The following is an 18,404-nucleotide window of genomic DNA, read 5'->3' on the forward strand; positions in this document are numbered from 1 at the left end:
TCATTTTTCACCAACTTTTCAAAAGTAAGTGGTGCTCACTCAAGCGGAAATATTTTTCGACAGTTACATCGTCATTTGCTTAAATGGACCTGTACCAATGTTAAAATGTGGAAAAATCTTCAGGATATTACAAATGTATAATTTTACAGGACTTTTTCTAAGTGTAAACTTTTTTTTGATACGCACTGTATATTCTTGTGATCTGTAGAATTGATGAAATCTGCAATTTTGGACAAGTTTGTGCCATATTTCATTTCCTGCTTATATGGCGCAGCTTTCCATTTCTATCTGCATTCAAATTATGTTCAACATTTTCCTGATATGGCAATTTAGGCCATATAAGAGCCAAATAAAGAAATCACCAAAAATCTATTGAAGACTAGCAGGTTTCCATACATTCGAGCAATGAATAATTATCAGTTTCATTTTCTTTTGCATATTGAAAAAAAAATGAAATTCATAATCTGAAAGGCAAAAAAAAATCGCAGTGTCTCTGTGTACAAATCTATGAAGTCACAACACTTTTAACACAACATAGTTATTGTGATATTAACTTACACATGTGGAGGAATATTGTTAATAAATTGTTGCCTTGATCTTATAAAATACTGTTTATTGTGTCAATATTTTGCAGTCTATTCTTTTATTTCCCTTTCCCATTTTTCTACTTATTTCTCTTTTCGACTTTTTGAACAACAGCTTTAAACAGCTATTTTTGTTTTAAACACATTTGTTTAATGTTTTAAACAATTGCTTTTAACAACAATGCGTAGTTTTAAACAATAGTTTTGAAAAGGTGTTAAGCAACTGCGTGTGTTTAAACAACATTATTTGAACAACATTGATGTTTAAAAGCTGTTGTTTAAAAGACTGCTTAAAATTGTTAAGCAACTTAGTTGTTTAAAATATGTTGCTTAAAAGATTGCTTAAAATATTAAACAATAAAATGTTTAAAGTTTAAACAATATCAATTGTTTAATACTTTAAACAATATTGTTAGAGTGACTGGCTTAAACAGCGTTGCTTAAAATTTTTAAGCAGTTGTTTAAAATATTTTTTACTGTGTAGAATGTTTTCCATACGGTCGGCGAACATGAAACACTAGTGCGTCGCTTGCTTACTACTTTGCGGTTAAACCCGAGACGTTCCCACGCGTACATTTCGAGACAGCAACATTCAGTACGCGTTTGGAAGAAAATTACCCTGTTTACACGTGCATCGGCTTTTGGTTCAGAACCAAAAGCCGATGCAGAATCGGCTTTTGGTCTATCTTGCACCGCAGAATCGGCTAACCTTCTCTGGGAATCGACGGGCGGACGACATTTGGATCTCTTAGTCTCGACTTCACCTCTTGTGGGCGAGACAAACAATGAGAGAGGGAAAGAGAATAAAGAAACAAGAGGAGAAAGGAAAAGGACGTGGAGTGAACAAATCTATATATCATCCTGAAATAGGGCCTACTATTAAACAAGTGAGAAAGGGGTTAGAAATAAAGAGATGGCAAAGTGAAATGGAAATTTTAGGCGGGAAAGGGATGGAAAAGAAGTCAAAATAAAGGGTGTCTGGAAAACGAAGACCGAAGACCGGGGACACATATCACACTCGTGTGAAAGCGCTTGTAGTGCACACACGAAGTGTGTACAAAGCAGTGCAAAGTGTGTACAAAACACGTGCGCGGGTTAGAATGGACTTTGGACCTTGCCGCCTTCACATGTTCTCCCATTGACAATGCGTGGGTCCCCGGTCTTCGATCTTAGTTTTCCAAACCCGTTGTTGGGTGTCTGGAAAACGAAGACAGAAGACCGGGGATCGTATCCGTCTAGCTAAAATAAACCATTATTATATTCAGATCAAATTCAGAAATATTCTGATATTGGATATGTAATCAGTTATAATTGGCTGATAACTTAATGATTAATTGTATGGATATCGTGATGCATGATAATTGATTGAGCAATATATCGCGCTCAACTCAGCTGGCATTAAAATTTAACTACCATTGACATAACGCATGTCCCCGGTCTTCGTTTTCCAGACCTGTTGTTGGGTGTCTGGAAAACGAAGACAGAAGACCGGGGATCGAGTAAAATTTTGTCTAGCTAAGATAGGCCTATAATATTCAGATCAAATTCAGGAATATTTTGATCTTGGATACGTCATCTGCTATGATTGGCGGCGGATATAAGTTATGGTTACTTCTGTGAATGGTTCTAGGACAATTACCCCCCGGACAATTACCCCCCAGACAACTACCCCCCGGACAATTACCCCCCGGACAACTACCCCTGACAATTACCCCCGAGGACATTTACCCCCCGGACAATTACCCCCCGGACAACTACCCCCTGGACAATCACCCCCCGGACAATTCCCCCGGACAACTACCCCCCGAACAACTACCCCCGGACAATAAGCCCCCCTGAGGACACTTTCCCCCGGCAATTATCTTCGAGGACAATTATCCCGCGGACAATTACGACTGCCTGAGGACAATTACGTACAAGCAGTCTCAACTTAACTGCCGTTTGCAACTATTTTACTACCATTGACATTACACGTGTCCCGGTCTTCGGTCTTCGTTTTCCAAACCTGTTGTTGGGTGTCTGGAAAACGAAGACAGAAGACCGGGGATCGCATCCGTCTAGCTAAAATAAACCATTATTATATTCAGATCAAATTCGGAAATAATCTGATATTGGATATGTAATCAGTTATAATTTGCTAATAAGTTAATGATTAATTGTATGGATATCGTGATGCATGATAATTGATTGAGCAATATATCGCGCTCAACTCAGCTGGCATTAACATTTTACTACCATTGACATAACGCATGTCCCCGGTCTTCGATCTTCGTTTTCCAGACCTGTTGTTGGGTGTCTGGAAAACGAAGACAGAAGACCGGGGATCGCGTATAATTTTGTCTATAGCTAAGATAGGCCTATAATATTCAGATCAAATTCAGGAATATTTTGATATTTGATACGTCATCTGCTATGATTGGCGGCGGATAAGTTATGGTTTCTTCTGTAAATGGTTCTAGGGCAATTACCCCCCGGACAATTACCCCCCGGACAACTACCCCCTGGACAATCACCCCCGGACAATTCCCCCGGACAACTACCCCCCGAACAACTACCCCCGGACAATAAGCCCCCTGAGGACACTTTCCCCCGGACAATTATCTTCGAGGACAATTACCCCCTGGACAGTTACCCTGGACAATAACCCCCGAGGACAATTATCCCCCGGACAATTACGACTGCCTGAGGACAATTACGTACAAGCAGTCTCAACTTAACTGCCGTTTGCAACTATTTTACTACCACTGACATTACACGTGTCCCCGGTCTTCGTTTTCCAAACCTGTTGTTGGGTGTCTGGAAAACGAAGACAGAAGACCGGGGATCGCATCCGTCTAGCTAAAATAAACCATTATTATATTCAGATCAAATTCAGAAATATTTTGATATTGGATATGTAATCAGTTATAATTGGCTGATAAGTTAATGATTAATTGTATGGATATCGTGATGCATGATAATTGATTGAGCAATATATCGCGCTCAACTCAGCTGGCATTAAAATTTTACTACCATTGACATAACGCATGTCCCCGGTCTTCGATCTTCGTTTTCCAGACCTGTTGTTGGGTGTCTGGAAAACGAAGACAGAAGACCGGGGATCGCATCTGTCTAGCTAAAATAAACCATTATATATATTCAGATCAAATTCAGGAATATTTTGATATTATATATGTAATCAGTTATGATTGGTTGATAAGTTAATTGTAAGGATGTCGTTATCAGCTAGGGCATAATTAATACATAACAATTATAACGTACATAATTTATTTCATCCGCGGAATTCAGCCATTGCAATTCTCAAAACTGTCGTAAAAATGAAAACTTGCATACAATACACCTCATACTGCGCAATCACGTACAAGCAGACTCAACTGCCGTTTGCAACTATTTTACTACCATTGACATTACGCATGTCCCCGGTCTTCGGTCTTCGTTTTCCAAACCTGTTGTTGGGTGTCTGGAAAACGAAGACAGAAGACCGGGGATCGCATCCGTCTAGCTAAAATAAACCATTACTATATTCAGATCAAATTCAGGAATATTCTGATATTGGATATCTAATCAGTTATGATTGGTAATTGATAAGTTAATGATTAATTCATGGATATCGTAATGTGAATGATAATTGATTGAGCAATATATCGCGCTCAGCTCAGCTGGCATTAAAATTTTGTACCATTGACATAACGCATGTCTCCGGTCTCCGTTTTCCAAACCTGTTGTTGGGTGTCTGGAAAACGAAGACAGAAGACCGGGGATCGCATCCGTCTAGCTAAAATAAACTATTATTATATTCAGATCAAATTCAGGAATATTCTGATATTGGATATCTAATCAGTTATGATTGGTAATTGATAAGTTATTGATTAATTGTAAGGATATCGTTATCAGCTAGGGCATAATTAATACATAACAATTATAACGTACATAATTTATTTCACCCACGGAATTCAGCCATTGCAATTCTGAAAACTGTCATAAAACCCCGGGGGGGGGGCACTTCCATTCACTAGTGGATACCATGCGCGACCATGGGGTCTCGAAAAGCACCCTAAACACGTAATTTCCATATTCTGAAAATGCACCCCTTAACAGGTATTGGCGTGTGAAACCCTACCCTTAACAAGTATTGGAAACAAAACGATACTCTTGGCAAATATTCCCTGAAATGAACCCCTAAACAAGTACAGGAATGTTTTATTGTCACGGGTCCTTCCGGTCGTCGGCTTTACCTTTTTTGGTTTAGTACGACCCCATCTTCTACACCTCGCGCAAATCGGACTCTAAACACGTAGTGTTTGGGCAAAAGGACATCCTTTATAAAACATTTAATTTGGTTTTATCATCCCTGCAAATTCGACCCTAAACAAGTAATTTTCCTAGCGAAATAGATACCCTTTTTTCATTATTTTTGTGTTTTTGACACCCTTATCACGTTACGTACGTAACGTGCCCTATAGTGAAAAAGACATCCTTTTTACTTGTTTTTTGGTCGCGCATGGTATCCACTCGTCAATGTAAGTGCCCCCCCCCCCCCGCGGGCATAAAACTGAAAACTTGCATACAATTACACCTCATACTGCGCAATCACGTACTTAACTGGCGTTTGCAACTATTTTACTACCATTGACATTCGCATGTCCCCGGTCTTCGTTTTCCAAACCTGTTGTTGGGTGTCTGGAAAACGAAGACAGAAGACCGGGGATCGCACCCGTCTAGCTATAATAAACCATGATTATATTCAGATCAAATTGAAGGAATATTCTGATATTATATATGTAATCAATTATGATTGGTTGATAAGTTAATGATTATGGATATCGTGATGTGAATGATAATTGATTGAGCAATATCGCGCTCAGCTGGCATTAAAATTTTATACCATTGACATAACGCATGTCCCCGGTCTTCGGTCTCCTTTTTCCAAACCTGTTGTTGGGTGTATGGAAAACGAAGACAGAAGACCGGGGATCCGTAGCTAAGATGGGCCTTTTACATTCAGCTCCAGTTTTAGAATATTCTGATCTTGGATACGTCATCAGCTATGTCAATTCACTCATACGTCATGCTGCATGATCGTTTCCGTAAGAATTGACATTGTCATTGTGGAAAGAAGTGGAAAAAATGAACAGAGTCAGAGGAACACAATACTAACGATTTCCATGGGTCAATCATCACATATTACCGGTATCCAGTCATAGTTCAGTGTAATGTTGTGATTCGAAGACACCTAAGCTATGCTATGCATGTGATCAGCGAGATTCACTGTCACGTTTTAGACACGAATAAAGGAACAACGTGACTCGGTAAACATGGACTAAAGTATCATTTATTAAGATGTCTTGCATCTTTACACTGGCGACGAGGATCAGGTAAATAGATCTATATAAATGATTTATTTTGGTATTCGATCATGGCTTGAGAAGTTTAGCTGAGCTAGGCCTACATGCGGCAGCCCGAACACGTACTGAAGACGTGTCGGTGTCCCCGGCCGGGGCAAGGTAGGGGGTGTGCTTCGACGCTACACTCCTGCTAGCGATCAATATCTAGACAAAACAGGATTCACACTACAGAAAATCACCTCTTGAAAAAGAAGAAAAGGAAAAGAAAAAAACTGCAATATGAAATTATTACTGAATAACATGTACAGGGACCTGCCACGGAGGATTAACATATTGTTACTGGGGGTGCTGAGCATTGTCACAGCACCCCCAGTAACAATAAATAATCCTCCGTGGCCAGGTCCATGATCATGTAAATGATATCACAAAATAAGATTTGTATATAAAAATGTCAACATTTCCGTTTGCTCGCTTCTCTCGTTCGCGTCTTTTTTGAAAACTTTGTTTCATACAGCATATTTGAGCAGGGCCCGCTGGGAGAACAGTTTTCAGAGCTGAAGTGGCCTTCCTGGGTAAATAATTATCATTATTGTTATCATATCAAAAAATGTTAAGTCATTTTAATGATTCACTGGATGGCATCTTCGCAGTGGTCATGGCCATTCGACATTCAGGTATAGAATAACATTACACGAAAAATCTTATTATGCTAGATTACATATAAAATAGGAAATCAGACAGTTCAGAGTCCTAGTCATAAAACAGGGGTATGCGTAGGGTATCTATTCCTGTCTTCTACGATTTTGTTGGCAGTAAAGTAAAGTAGAGAAGAGAAAGAAAAGGAAAGGGAGACGAAATGAAATTGTAAAAAGAAGGCATGTGCGGGGGCATGTGTCGTGTACAACTGTATAAAATAATGACATTGTATTCATGTCGCCTTGCCCCCCCCCCCCCACCCTCCGTATCAGGATACCCTGTCTGAATAGTGATCAGTATTAAGAACGGTGTAACTTCCTATGGAACTATCTCCAATACAAGCCTATAACCCAAGATCACACTCCGGTTATCAGTGTTCTGATGTCTCCCTACCTCCCTTCTCTCTGTTATCAATTATTTCAATCACTCATAATTTTTAACTTTCTCATTGTTAAAATGGTTTATTAAGAAAACTTCATCGCAGCCGAAGGCTGAATTGCGAAGTTCTGTACAAGGTAAAATACAAAATATATACAATATTAATGGCCATAACAAGATGACATGTAAAAGTAATAAATTATGTTGAAATTCATAAAAAGGAGTAGAGTAGAATAATTACATACATATTTTGTAAATATTTATTCATTTTTATTCCATTTATTATTTTTTTTCTCAGTTTACCTCATGAAACTGCCTCTCCTCTATAGCCTACTTTAATGCATTGAAATAAAGCAAAGTTATTCTTGTAAGTTCTAATCAATTATGTCTGCATGTCTGACATTGTCAAGTTATGTGATAATTATGTAGATGTGAAAAGGAAATCGATCAAAGGAATTGTAAATCTAAAAGAACTTAAGCCTTTTCACCAGCCTCGTCAACATCCATCTTCAAATTCGGAGAACGTGACGAGTTTTCGATGCCGAACAACGGTACGTTCTTTTTTACCGTACCTGAAAACACATCCTTCACGGCAGAACGAAACTTGGGATATTGGGCTGCGTATATCAATGGGTTGATGGACGAATTAATGAAGGCGAACAGGTTGAGAATCTGTCGGAATGTTCCAGCAACGTAGGCTTTGGCCCTAACTGCTCCTTTAAAAGATACGACTACAAATGCAATCTGGCTTGGAGCCCAGCAAAGGATGTAGATAATGATGACGACCAACATGATCTTGATGACACGATTCCTAGCGAGGATATGATAGGACTGGTTGGAACCTTGAGCTATGACACGTTGCATTTTACTCGACCGTAGATGAAGCAGGATAGCCATAGCTGTCTGGGAACCCAACATCAGAACGACCGGAATGAGCAACCGGATGGTAAAATTGAACATGTTGAACAACTGTAGTAAAGAAGAATGGGAATTTGAAGGCACACAGTAGATTCGGGATAGGAGATCAGTTTCCGCGATCATGGAAATGAGATAATAGGAGCACGAAAGACAAGAGAACACCCACGCTACTATGATGAAAGTGCAAACCCTGCGGTTTGTGAATATTTCCTTGATGCGCAAAGGGTAGGCAACCGCAGTCAAGCGCTCAAAAGAAGCACCAATCAAGATGTAGCTCGAGGAGATAACACATATCCATGACAAGCTACGAGTAAAGATGAGCCTGCAATACAACACACCAGGAAGGCTGTCAGGTACCTGCCGTGCCCTTGGAATGGGTATGTTGAAGACTGATGTCAGCAAGTCAGAGATGGCGAGTGCTGCGATGAAAATGTCTGTCGAGTTAGTTGTGGATTTTCTACCAGCCATTACAACGACAACCAGGAGGTTTCCAAGAATACCGGTCAAGGAAATGATTAACTGAAGGATGGTTACCCATGTCCATGAAAATTGCCACACCCAGATAGTTGTATCCACACTGGCGACCAAGTCTGTAGCAGGTTGGGAAGTTGTCGTGTCATCGGTGGTAAACTCGCCAGTAAATTCTTGTATGATCAAATTTTGCAACGAGTCAGTGCGATCGTAACTTGATGTACTCGGAGTTGTCGGATTAATCGGTGGTGACGGTTGGGAGGAAATGTCACCTGTACCTTCGTTGTTGTCTGAGCTAGACCTCCAACCCCCAGTCGAGGCTTCTAGAGAAACCTCTGGTGATTGGGTTGTTGACTGCTGAGATGAGTTAACTACGATGACCAGAGTGAGTAAAGTAAGGCGAAGCATCAACCGCCCAGCGCTCCATTTTGCATCTTTATTCATGACTTTTGAGGAAGTATGAAGATTGAATCTTCGCTGATGACTTTTACAACAATGATCAATAAGTGGTGACTTGATAGCAGCGAGACAAACCTGCATAGAAAGACCAAATGTGACTTGGGATTTAAAAGGGGTCACACCAGCCTGTCCAAGTTTACAATGAGATCGCAAACATATTACGATGCGTAATATCCAAATATTTTGGCTACATTCGTTCTCTTTTATCTAGACATCTTTCCTGGAATTCCGTTTGGTATGCTTACATGGCTCAATTGCAGAACTTTGACCAAAATCACCTAGACTTTGCAGCGAAAACATTAGGTTTTACATTGTTTTTGTTTTTTGCTTGTTATTTGCTTTATGACCCAAACTTCATTTTTGTAACTAACCACCCTCTTAAAAAGATGTTTCCAGGGTCATGTTTAATTGACTCTTCTTTTTCAGAGACCTCAAACACAACCGACGCAAAGCATTCATGGGGATGCGATGTAAAGATCACGGGGGGGGGGGGGGGTCGGATTCCGGTGACCCGCGTTCGATTCCCACTTGGGGCGCTCGCGCCCTTTAGTAAGATATTAGTCCTCATTACTAGGTCCGGCTAGAGGAACGAAGCGTCGTTCCTCCAATTTGCGTGCTAACAAGAATTCATGCTTTCTAGCAGGGGCGTCGCTAGGCCTTTACCAGTAGGAGGGTTTTGGAGGCCCTGATTACCGAAAAAAAAATCGGTAGCGATACCGACGTCCGGCAAGTATGAATCTCGGAAATGTTCTACAATCTCCTTAGTCATATTTTCTTTCGTCACACCCAGGATCGGTTTCAGCTTTTATCGATGGGGGAGGGCGAAAATATTTTCATTAACATTTTCCCTTCACGGCCGCCGGTATCTTTTTTAAGGGGTCATTCATAACTAAATCTCCATGTAAGGTGGCCTGGATACCACGCGAGCGCGAAGCGCGGGCTCATATTTTTTTAATATTTCATATTTTAGCCCTGAATATTGGACATTGTGAGCAGGTTTGTAATCATCATGGGGGATCTAATAAACGATCCATGCAAGCGCAAAGCGCGAGCAAATATATATATATATATATATACTGTCGAGCAAAAAGACCTATTAAAGAATTAATTTCTCTCCAATCCCAATTTCGAGCGCGAAGCGCTAGTTTGATAATTTTATATTTCGGTCTGAAAACTCGATTGTAACCACTAAGATGGTGGATATATCAACCGAACAATTGATGCGAGCAATAAAATTTTTATTTCCGACCCGAAAACTTGACATTGTAAGCACTTTTTGCATGAATAAAATGTATATAGCAATTCATGTGAGCGCGAGCAGATACTTTCAATCAACCTTTCTGAAAGTTTGCAGTGACTCATGAATATAATGCATGTCTTACTAATCATATAGACTGTGTGCAAAGCGCGAGCTGATTTTTTTTTAAATATTGGACCTGAAAACTGAACTGGTTAAACATATTATCATATTATATAGGATTTTTCACGATTACAAAAAGTGTTGAGAATTTCTATTCTTCTGGTAGAAATGTCACAATTTTCAGCTCGCGCTTCGCGCTCGCATTATTTGATTGTGGAAAGATAAAACGTTTTCATGACTACAACTGCAAGCAGCCGTTAACAGATCCTTCTTGATCAGATCAAAACGTATGTTAAAAAATTTCTGCTCGCTTTGCGCTCGCAGTAATTATATAGTTGGATACACATTTCGTTTAGGATCACAAACATTGCCCGGAATGTTTGAATTTTTGGACAAAATACATGAAATTAAAAAAATATATCGTGCTTCGCGCTCGCACTATAAAAACAAGGCTTATCAGACTATTATATATTTATGTTGATTTCTTCAAAAAAATTGTGCTGACAAATCCCAATATTGGCAAAGGCTGGATCCACCCCTGTAAAGCGAGAAAAAAATCATGCACTCGTAATAACGCTGTTTCTGTCTAGTGATATTGACTATATGCTGACTGCACCTCCTAAAACAAGTCGTTACTTATTCGAAAAGTCCTGTTTAATCCCACAGTTTTCATAGGGGTTACACTTCGTAATTCCCAAGGTTCGTAATTCCGAAACGTAAATTGCCTATAGACCTCGATGTTCGTTAATCCGAAAACGAAAAAGGGTCCGTTAATCCGAACATTTGTGGCGAAATTCCGAAGGTTTGTTAGTCCGAAAACAAAATGAGTTTCGTAATTCGGAAGGTTCGTTAGTCCGAAAACGAAATGAGGTTCGTTATTCCGAAAACGAAATGATTAACGAACCTTCGGAACAACGAACCTTATTTCGTTTTTACGGATAAACGACACTTCGGAACAACGAACCTTATTTCGTTTTCGGATAAATGATTCTTTGGAACAACAAACCTTATTTCGTTTTCGGATAAACGATGCTTCTAAACAACGAACCTTATTTCGTTTTCGGATTAACGAACCTTCGGAATAGTTGAACCTTCGGAATATCGAAGCTTCGGAATTACAAATGTATACGTCTCATAGCAACCGCATTTCTGAGCCAATAAAATTCGAGGAAAGTCGTCAGATCTGACAACTTGTTAGACAAAAATCTTGATGAAACGCTCCCTAGGTATGCCAGGAATACCCGTAGTCTCTCTATTTATGTAATTGAGAGACTATGGCCCGTATTCTGAACTAGGGTTTAGATTAAACCCTGGTTTAAGATTGTGGTTTAACTATGGAGAACCGATTGGAGCACAAATCCCTAACAGTACACATTCAATTTATTAACTCGTATGACACCCAAATTGTTCATAATTGTCTGGGAATGATAACTGAAGTATTTTTCTTCCTTAAGAAATCAAAAGGACACAAAATTGTATGCCAACGCGATACTTGGAAAGCTGGAGAATAAATCTCGTTTTATAAGTATGTGAAGTCATATCGGTCTTACTTCCACCATGCATTGTGGTAATTTTGAACACTTTTTCCCCAGAGTGGGGACTAGAATATTAATCATTTTGCTCGATTTTTTTTTCTTTGTCACTCAATCAGAATCGTTTGAAACTCGAAATCATTCCCCTATTTCTGTAAGTCAATTTTAAATGTTCAAAATTTAAAGAGGTACTCCTGGCTGAAAATAAGAGTAGAACAAATAAAGTAAAAACTGAAGAAAAAAAACACTGAATATTTCATCAAACTCGGACAAAGAAGAGAAGCAGTCCTATGCATGCCTTCATGAATATACAGTGAGTAAGCTTATGACTTCATATCCCAATTATTCTTTTTTATTCATTCAAGTTTTGTCTTCCTTGGAGAAAAAAATGCATTGACAACTATAGGTCAATGCGTAAGATAATATTTGCTTATGACAAGGGAGACATAATCGTATACAGCGCGTCCCCCCAAAATGTCCCTTTAACAGAGTTGCGATTTCATTCAAAAATGTGGTAGAATTCTCAATCAAATGTGCAGGAGTAGAAAGCTCATTTCATGATACAGCTTCTATGAACATTTCATTGGTCTCGCTTCAGCGGTTTTGAATATTAACTTTGTTAATTTTAACCCATTCCAAGTTTGCAGAATTTATGTATTTCTGCATTGTCTATGGCATGTTAACACCCATTTTTTACATCCAGGATCGGAGCAATCATAAATTGGGACATGTTCAGAAAGACAATAACCTTAAAAAATAAAGTTTGTTTGATGATTATTACATGTACATAATTAAGGGGAATCAGTGCACCAACTTGAAAAGAAAGTGTGAATGATGGATGAGTAAAATAAGGGGAACAATTAAGGGGATTCCATAAGCTACACTTTGCGTAAGGGAACTTTACCAGTGGCAAAAATATTGACTTTTTTCATTTAAAAGGGTACATTGAATTAACTTGACCTCAGTAACTTATAAAGTAAAAACAAGTTATCAAACATGAAATTAACTGTGAACACTGTTTTTGCCCTTCTGAACATGCTCAATTTTGTGATTTGATGAGCCTCGTTCGATGGAGATTTCCCTGGTCGGATCAGGGAATTCCCTGGTCAGAATGATCAGTGGGAGTTGATATTGCTCAAAAGTGCAGAACATACAGCAGTGCCGCATGCTTGGAATGGGCTGAAAAGCACCATTCTTACATAAAAGACTGTGTATTTAAAGGACAAGTCCGTCCCAACAAAAACTTGATTTGAATAAAAATTCAACAAGCATAACACTGAAAATGTCATCAAAATCGGATGTAAAATAAGAAAGTTATGACATTTTAAAGTTTCACTTCATTTCACAAAACAGTTATGCACCTCTCGGTCAGTGTGCAAATGAGGGAAGTGATGACATCACTCACTCACTATTTCTTTTGTATTTTATTATATGAAATATGAAATATTTTGATTTTCTCGTCATTGTCATGTGAAATGAAGTTTCATTCCTCCCAGAACACGTGGAATTTCATTATTTTAACATTTTGTGCTTCAGGCAAGGAGGTCCTAATCATCAAATTCGTAAAAATTGAAATATTGTATAATACAAACAATAAAAAACAAAAGAAGTAGTGAGTGAGTGACATCGACTCTCTCATTTGGATGTTACTGGCTCGTTCATATAAATATTTTGTTAAAAATAAGTGAAACTTTGAAATGTCATAAATTTTTTATTTTACATCCGATTTTGATGAAATTTTCAGCATTGTGCTTGTCTGATTTTTCTCTATTGATTCAAATCAACATTTTTCTGAGGTGGACTTGACCTTTAAAACCAATGAAGCAAGACCAACGTAAGTTTTATAGAAGTTAGAACATGAGATGAGCTTCCTTTATCCACACATTTAATGAAGAATAATTTCCGAGTTTGGAAGTAATTCAGCCTCGTATCAGAGGGACATTTTTGGGACGCGCTGTACATATATATAAATATATATACATGAAAAAATTTGAATAATCATGATTTCCTGTATACAAGAAACAAAATGTGGCATTCAGGTGGCGTCATGAAACCATTTGCCCAAATAACGAATATTCATGACGGTGTGCATATGGTGCCAAAAATATTGTTTGGTAAATGGTAACATGCATGTTGGTTGGGTTAAAAATATTTTTGTAAAATTTTACGAAATGTTGCGTTGAAATAGCCCGATATGGGGCTAAGAAATACCAAGCAAACATGGATGTTCCCTTTCTACCCAATATTGGGCGACATTTTACTCAGGTTTTAGAGTGTATGGTATTTACATTTAAGACATTATCTACATAATATATAAAATTATATCATGGAAAGAAAATTTTAATGAATAGGAAAAATACTGCTAAATTGGACGCATTTGTCAATATGCCTATAGTGCCTACTAATATCTCAAGAACACAGAATACGCTGGTAAGACATTATCAGCATTGGATATCATAAAGTCGCAGAATCAAAACGAAAAGTGAGAATACGGGATAATGAAATTGGAGTTAAGTTCTTTTTGTCAGGTTAGACAACTACGTGGCCAAAAACAGCAACAATATCAAGATAAGGTTAATTAAAATCAAGATCTAATCAAAATCATGCTCATGATGAAATATATTTCGAAAGCCCTAATATATCAAAATTAACACACTCTGACAAAATCTGGTTTAAAGTCGCAACATTTTCAAATAAAAACGAAAAAATATACTTTTATTAAAGTGTGATTCGTTTCCAACAGTTGGAAGTATAAATTATACTGGTAGGAGAATGCTTTTTGATATTCATATAATAATTTAGAAATAAGCCTGGGATTTTTTTTTGTTTAACGGTCGCTGTTTTTTTTACAAGGAAAAAAAAGGAAAGGTTTTAACTTTGAAATTAAGAAAAGTTTGGCCACAAAAAGAAAAAATAAGTTTTCACTCCTAAATTAAAAGGATTTCGTTAAATAAAAATTGACAAGTAACAAAAAATAGAACTTACCCTCGGAAATAAAAGCAAAACACGTTCTTGATAGAGGTTTGTATTACTGTGGATTTACGGCTGGGCATCAGCTCGACTAGATTTCTTAATGCTCTTCTCACTGACATGGAATATAACTGTCCCAATTCTCAGCATTTAAGTCGCGTTCTGGCTGAAATTACGTAACACTAACTCCAAGTATCCATCCAATCAAAGATACCCTTGTGCGCATGCTCATATCTAGACGTGTTTGATTGGTCGGTTTTGGGAAATCTGTGTATACGTGCTACTAATTAGGCATTACTTTCTTCAGGACCTTGGTAAGAGTACAGAATGATATCAACTAAAAAAAATTGTTCTGGGAGCAACATAAAAGCTCGAAGAGTTCATCGTCATCATCATTATCACCATCGTCATCATTATTATTAGTAACATCATCAACATCATAATCCTCATTGCTGACATCATCATCATTACAATCATTGTCAACATCATCATAATTATTATTATCATCCTCATCATCATGGTCATCTTCATTATAATCATCATCATCACCGCCAACGTTATTATCTTCATTATCATCATCATAATTATCATCACTATAATTGCCATTATCATCATCATTACAATCATCACTATCAACATTATCATAGTTTTTTATTATCAATGTCATCATCATGATCATCGTCATTATTATCATCATCATTCAATTCTTCTTGATTTCTTTTATAATTTCCTAAGACGCGCCTTGAGCACTCTACAGAGTGGATTTGATGCGATATAAATCTAATTATTATTATTTTTTATTATTATCATCATCATCATCACCTCCATTGTTATTATCATCATCATCGCTACCACCAACATCATCTTCTTTTATATCTGCATCCTTGTTATAATCATTATCATTATTTGGGAACTTGGTGGATTCGGTAATGATTAAAAAAATGTAATAATGTGATTTATAAAGCGCAAAATCCACTCTATACAATGCTCAAGACACAATAGAGAGCCAAAAAAATAAAGTAAGAATTAATTATGAAAAAAAAAAGATTTTCCAGACCAGATTTTTATTAAAAAAACAACAACAGAGATATGATATATATTATTGTCTATATTATATATATTAACGTCTTCGTGAAGGTAACGGCTAGAGACTGTTTAGTTCGCCAGTTGTACAACACAATGGCCATTTTTATTACCAGAAAAATTTGTATTGTCTGATTTAATTCTAAACAAGATATGAAAATCCTTTTGAAAAAGAAAACTTGGTGGATATTATACCAGGATGGAATAAACCCAAGGGGGTAACTAATTAAGTTGGATTTACGAGATCCTGTCATCAAACATGAGCTTTCAATGAAGATGCTCGTAATACAATCATTATTATGCAATGACCCACGAGTGCAATCAGCTAGGGCAATATATGATAGGTATAATGTCCCGACTATTTAAGTTCTTTAAACTGTTACACGCTCTTCCACAGAATACTGTATTTGATAATGTATATGAAAACATAACTTGTAAAGAGAAATCTAGATAATGATAATTATTACCCAATGTGCCTATGGGAATGAAATAGATAGTTATAATGAGCCGAGGATAGGCGGAGATACAGTCTTGGGAGTCGATATGACCTAGCTGACGTAGCAGTGCAATTGTCCTGCCACGGTATTGTTAACTTTTTTTGCGTGATATCTTGCGATACGGAATTAAGGTTGTTGGGGGTAGTTTGTTATGGAAATTATTAGCCAAATAGTTCACCAAAGCCTTTTATTAGGACATTTCTTTTGATACCTCTGAATCTTACATATTAATAATAATAATAATATAGGATATTTATATTGCGCACATTTCCACCTTGTTAGGTGCTTAAGGCGCTCCTATATTACCCGGCTAAGCTAGGCGTTCATAGCGCAAACAGCTCCTTAAGGAATTACTTCCTACCGGTACCCATTTACCTCACCTGGGTCGAGTGCAGCACATCGTGGATCAGTTTCTTGTTGAAGGAAATTACGCCATGGCTGGGATTCGAACCCACGACCCATTGTTTCAAAGTCCGAAGACTAATCCACTGGGCCACAAAAGGCAAATTCTGATTTTTAAAAAAATTGTATATCATTACAGGGGCGGATCCAGCCTTCGCCAAATGGGGGCGGGTTTTTTTGTCTCACCTGCGAAGCAAAGTGAGACTACAGGCGCCGCTTTTCCGACGGCGACGGCGGCGGTGGCGGCGGCGGCGTCAACATCAAATCTTAACCTGAGGTTAAGTTTTTGAAATGACGTCATAACTTAGAAAGTATATGGACCTAGTTAATAAAACTTGGCCATAAGGTTAATCAAGTATTACTGAACATCCTATTAGAGTTTCATGTCACATGACCAAGGTCAAAGGTCATTTAGGGTCAATGAACTTAGACCATGTTGGAGGAATCAACATCGAAATCTTAACCTGAGGTTAAGTTTTTGAAATGTCATCATAACTTAGAAAATATATGGACCTAGTTCATGAAACTTGAACATTAGCTTAATCAAGTATCACTGAACATCCTACATGAGTTTCACGTCACATGACCAAGGTCAAAGGTCATTTAGGGTCAATGAACTTTGGCCGAATTGGGGATATCTGTTGAATTCCCATCATATCTTTGAAAGTTTATGGATCTGATTCATGAAACTTGGACACAATAGTAATCAAGCATCACTGAAAATTTGTGCAAGTTTCAGGTCTCATGATAAAGGTCAAAGGTCATTTAGGGTCAATGAACTTTTGCCGAATCGGGGGTATCTGTTGAATTACCATCATAACTTTGAAAGTTTATTGGTCTAGTTCATTAAACTTGGACATTAGAGTAATCAAGTATCACTGAACATCCTGTGCGCGTTTCAGTTCACATGACCAAGGTCAATGAACTTTGGCCGAATTGGGTGTATCTGTTGAATTACCATCATAACTTTGAAAGTTAATGGATCTGATTCATGAAACTTGTACATAAGAGTAATCAAGTATCACTGAACATCCTGTTCGAGTTTCAGGTCACATGATCAAGGTCAAAGGTCATGTAAGGTCGATGAACTTTGGCCATGTTGGGGTTTTTTGTTGAATAACCATCATATCTCTGTAAGTTTATTGGTCTAGTTCATAAAAAGTGGACATAAGAGTAACCATGTATCACTGAACATCTTGTGTGAGTTAGAGTAGTATTCAAAGTCAGCACTGCTGCTATATTAAACCGCGTGATGCAGGTGAGACGGCCAGAGGCATTCCACTTGTTTTATCACATTTTCCCTGATCGGCCGCTCGAAGTTGATTTCATAATGTATTTCTGAAGGGGTAGTCCTAATAGTCACTTCTAAGCTTCATTCTTATAAATCAACAAAATTATAATAATCTCATAAGCCTTGTGTAAAAAGTGCGAGCGCGAAGTACGAGGTATTATGTTTGTCCTAACATTTAAGCATTCTGGGAAATGTTTGCGATCCTAAATGAGTTGTTTATTCGACTAAATAATTATTGCGAGCGCGAAGCGCGAGCAGAAAATTTTTATATACGTTTGGATTTGATAAAAAAAGGGATCTGTTAACGGCTGTTTGCAGTTAGCCATGAAGACGTTACATATTTCAACAATCAAATGCGAACGCGAAGCGCGAGCTGAAAGTTTTGACATTTCTACCTGAAGAATGGAGAGTCTATAGG

The 18,404-nt window shown here is 37.9% G+C and overlaps 1 protein-coding gene across 1 annotated transcript; it reads right to left on the reverse strand.

The window, feature by feature from the left end:
• Positions 1–6,259: 6,259 nt before the first annotated feature.
• On the reverse strand, positions 6,260–14,839 carry LOC121414267 (allatostatin-A receptor-like). Its single transcript, XM_041607383.1, has 2 exons — positions 14,729–14,839; positions 6,260–8,926 (listed from the first exon to the last, which is right to left on the reverse strand). Exon 2 carries the CDS (start codon positions 8,834–8,836, stop codon positions 7,478–7,480), a length of 1,359 nt encoding a protein of 452 aa, XP_041463317.1. The 5' UTR covers positions 8,837–8,926; positions 14,729–14,839; the 3' UTR covers positions 6,260–7,477.
• Between the last annotated feature and the right edge of the window lie 3,565 nt (positions 14,840–18,404).

The sequence above is a fragment of the Lytechinus variegatus genome, chromosome 4 (assembly GCF_018143015.1).
Source record: "Lytechinus variegatus isolate NC3 chromosome 4, Lvar_3.0, whole genome shotgun sequence".
Lineage (NCBI taxonomy): Eukaryota > Metazoa > Echinodermata > Echinoidea > Temnopleuroida > Toxopneustidae > Lytechinus > Lytechinus variegatus.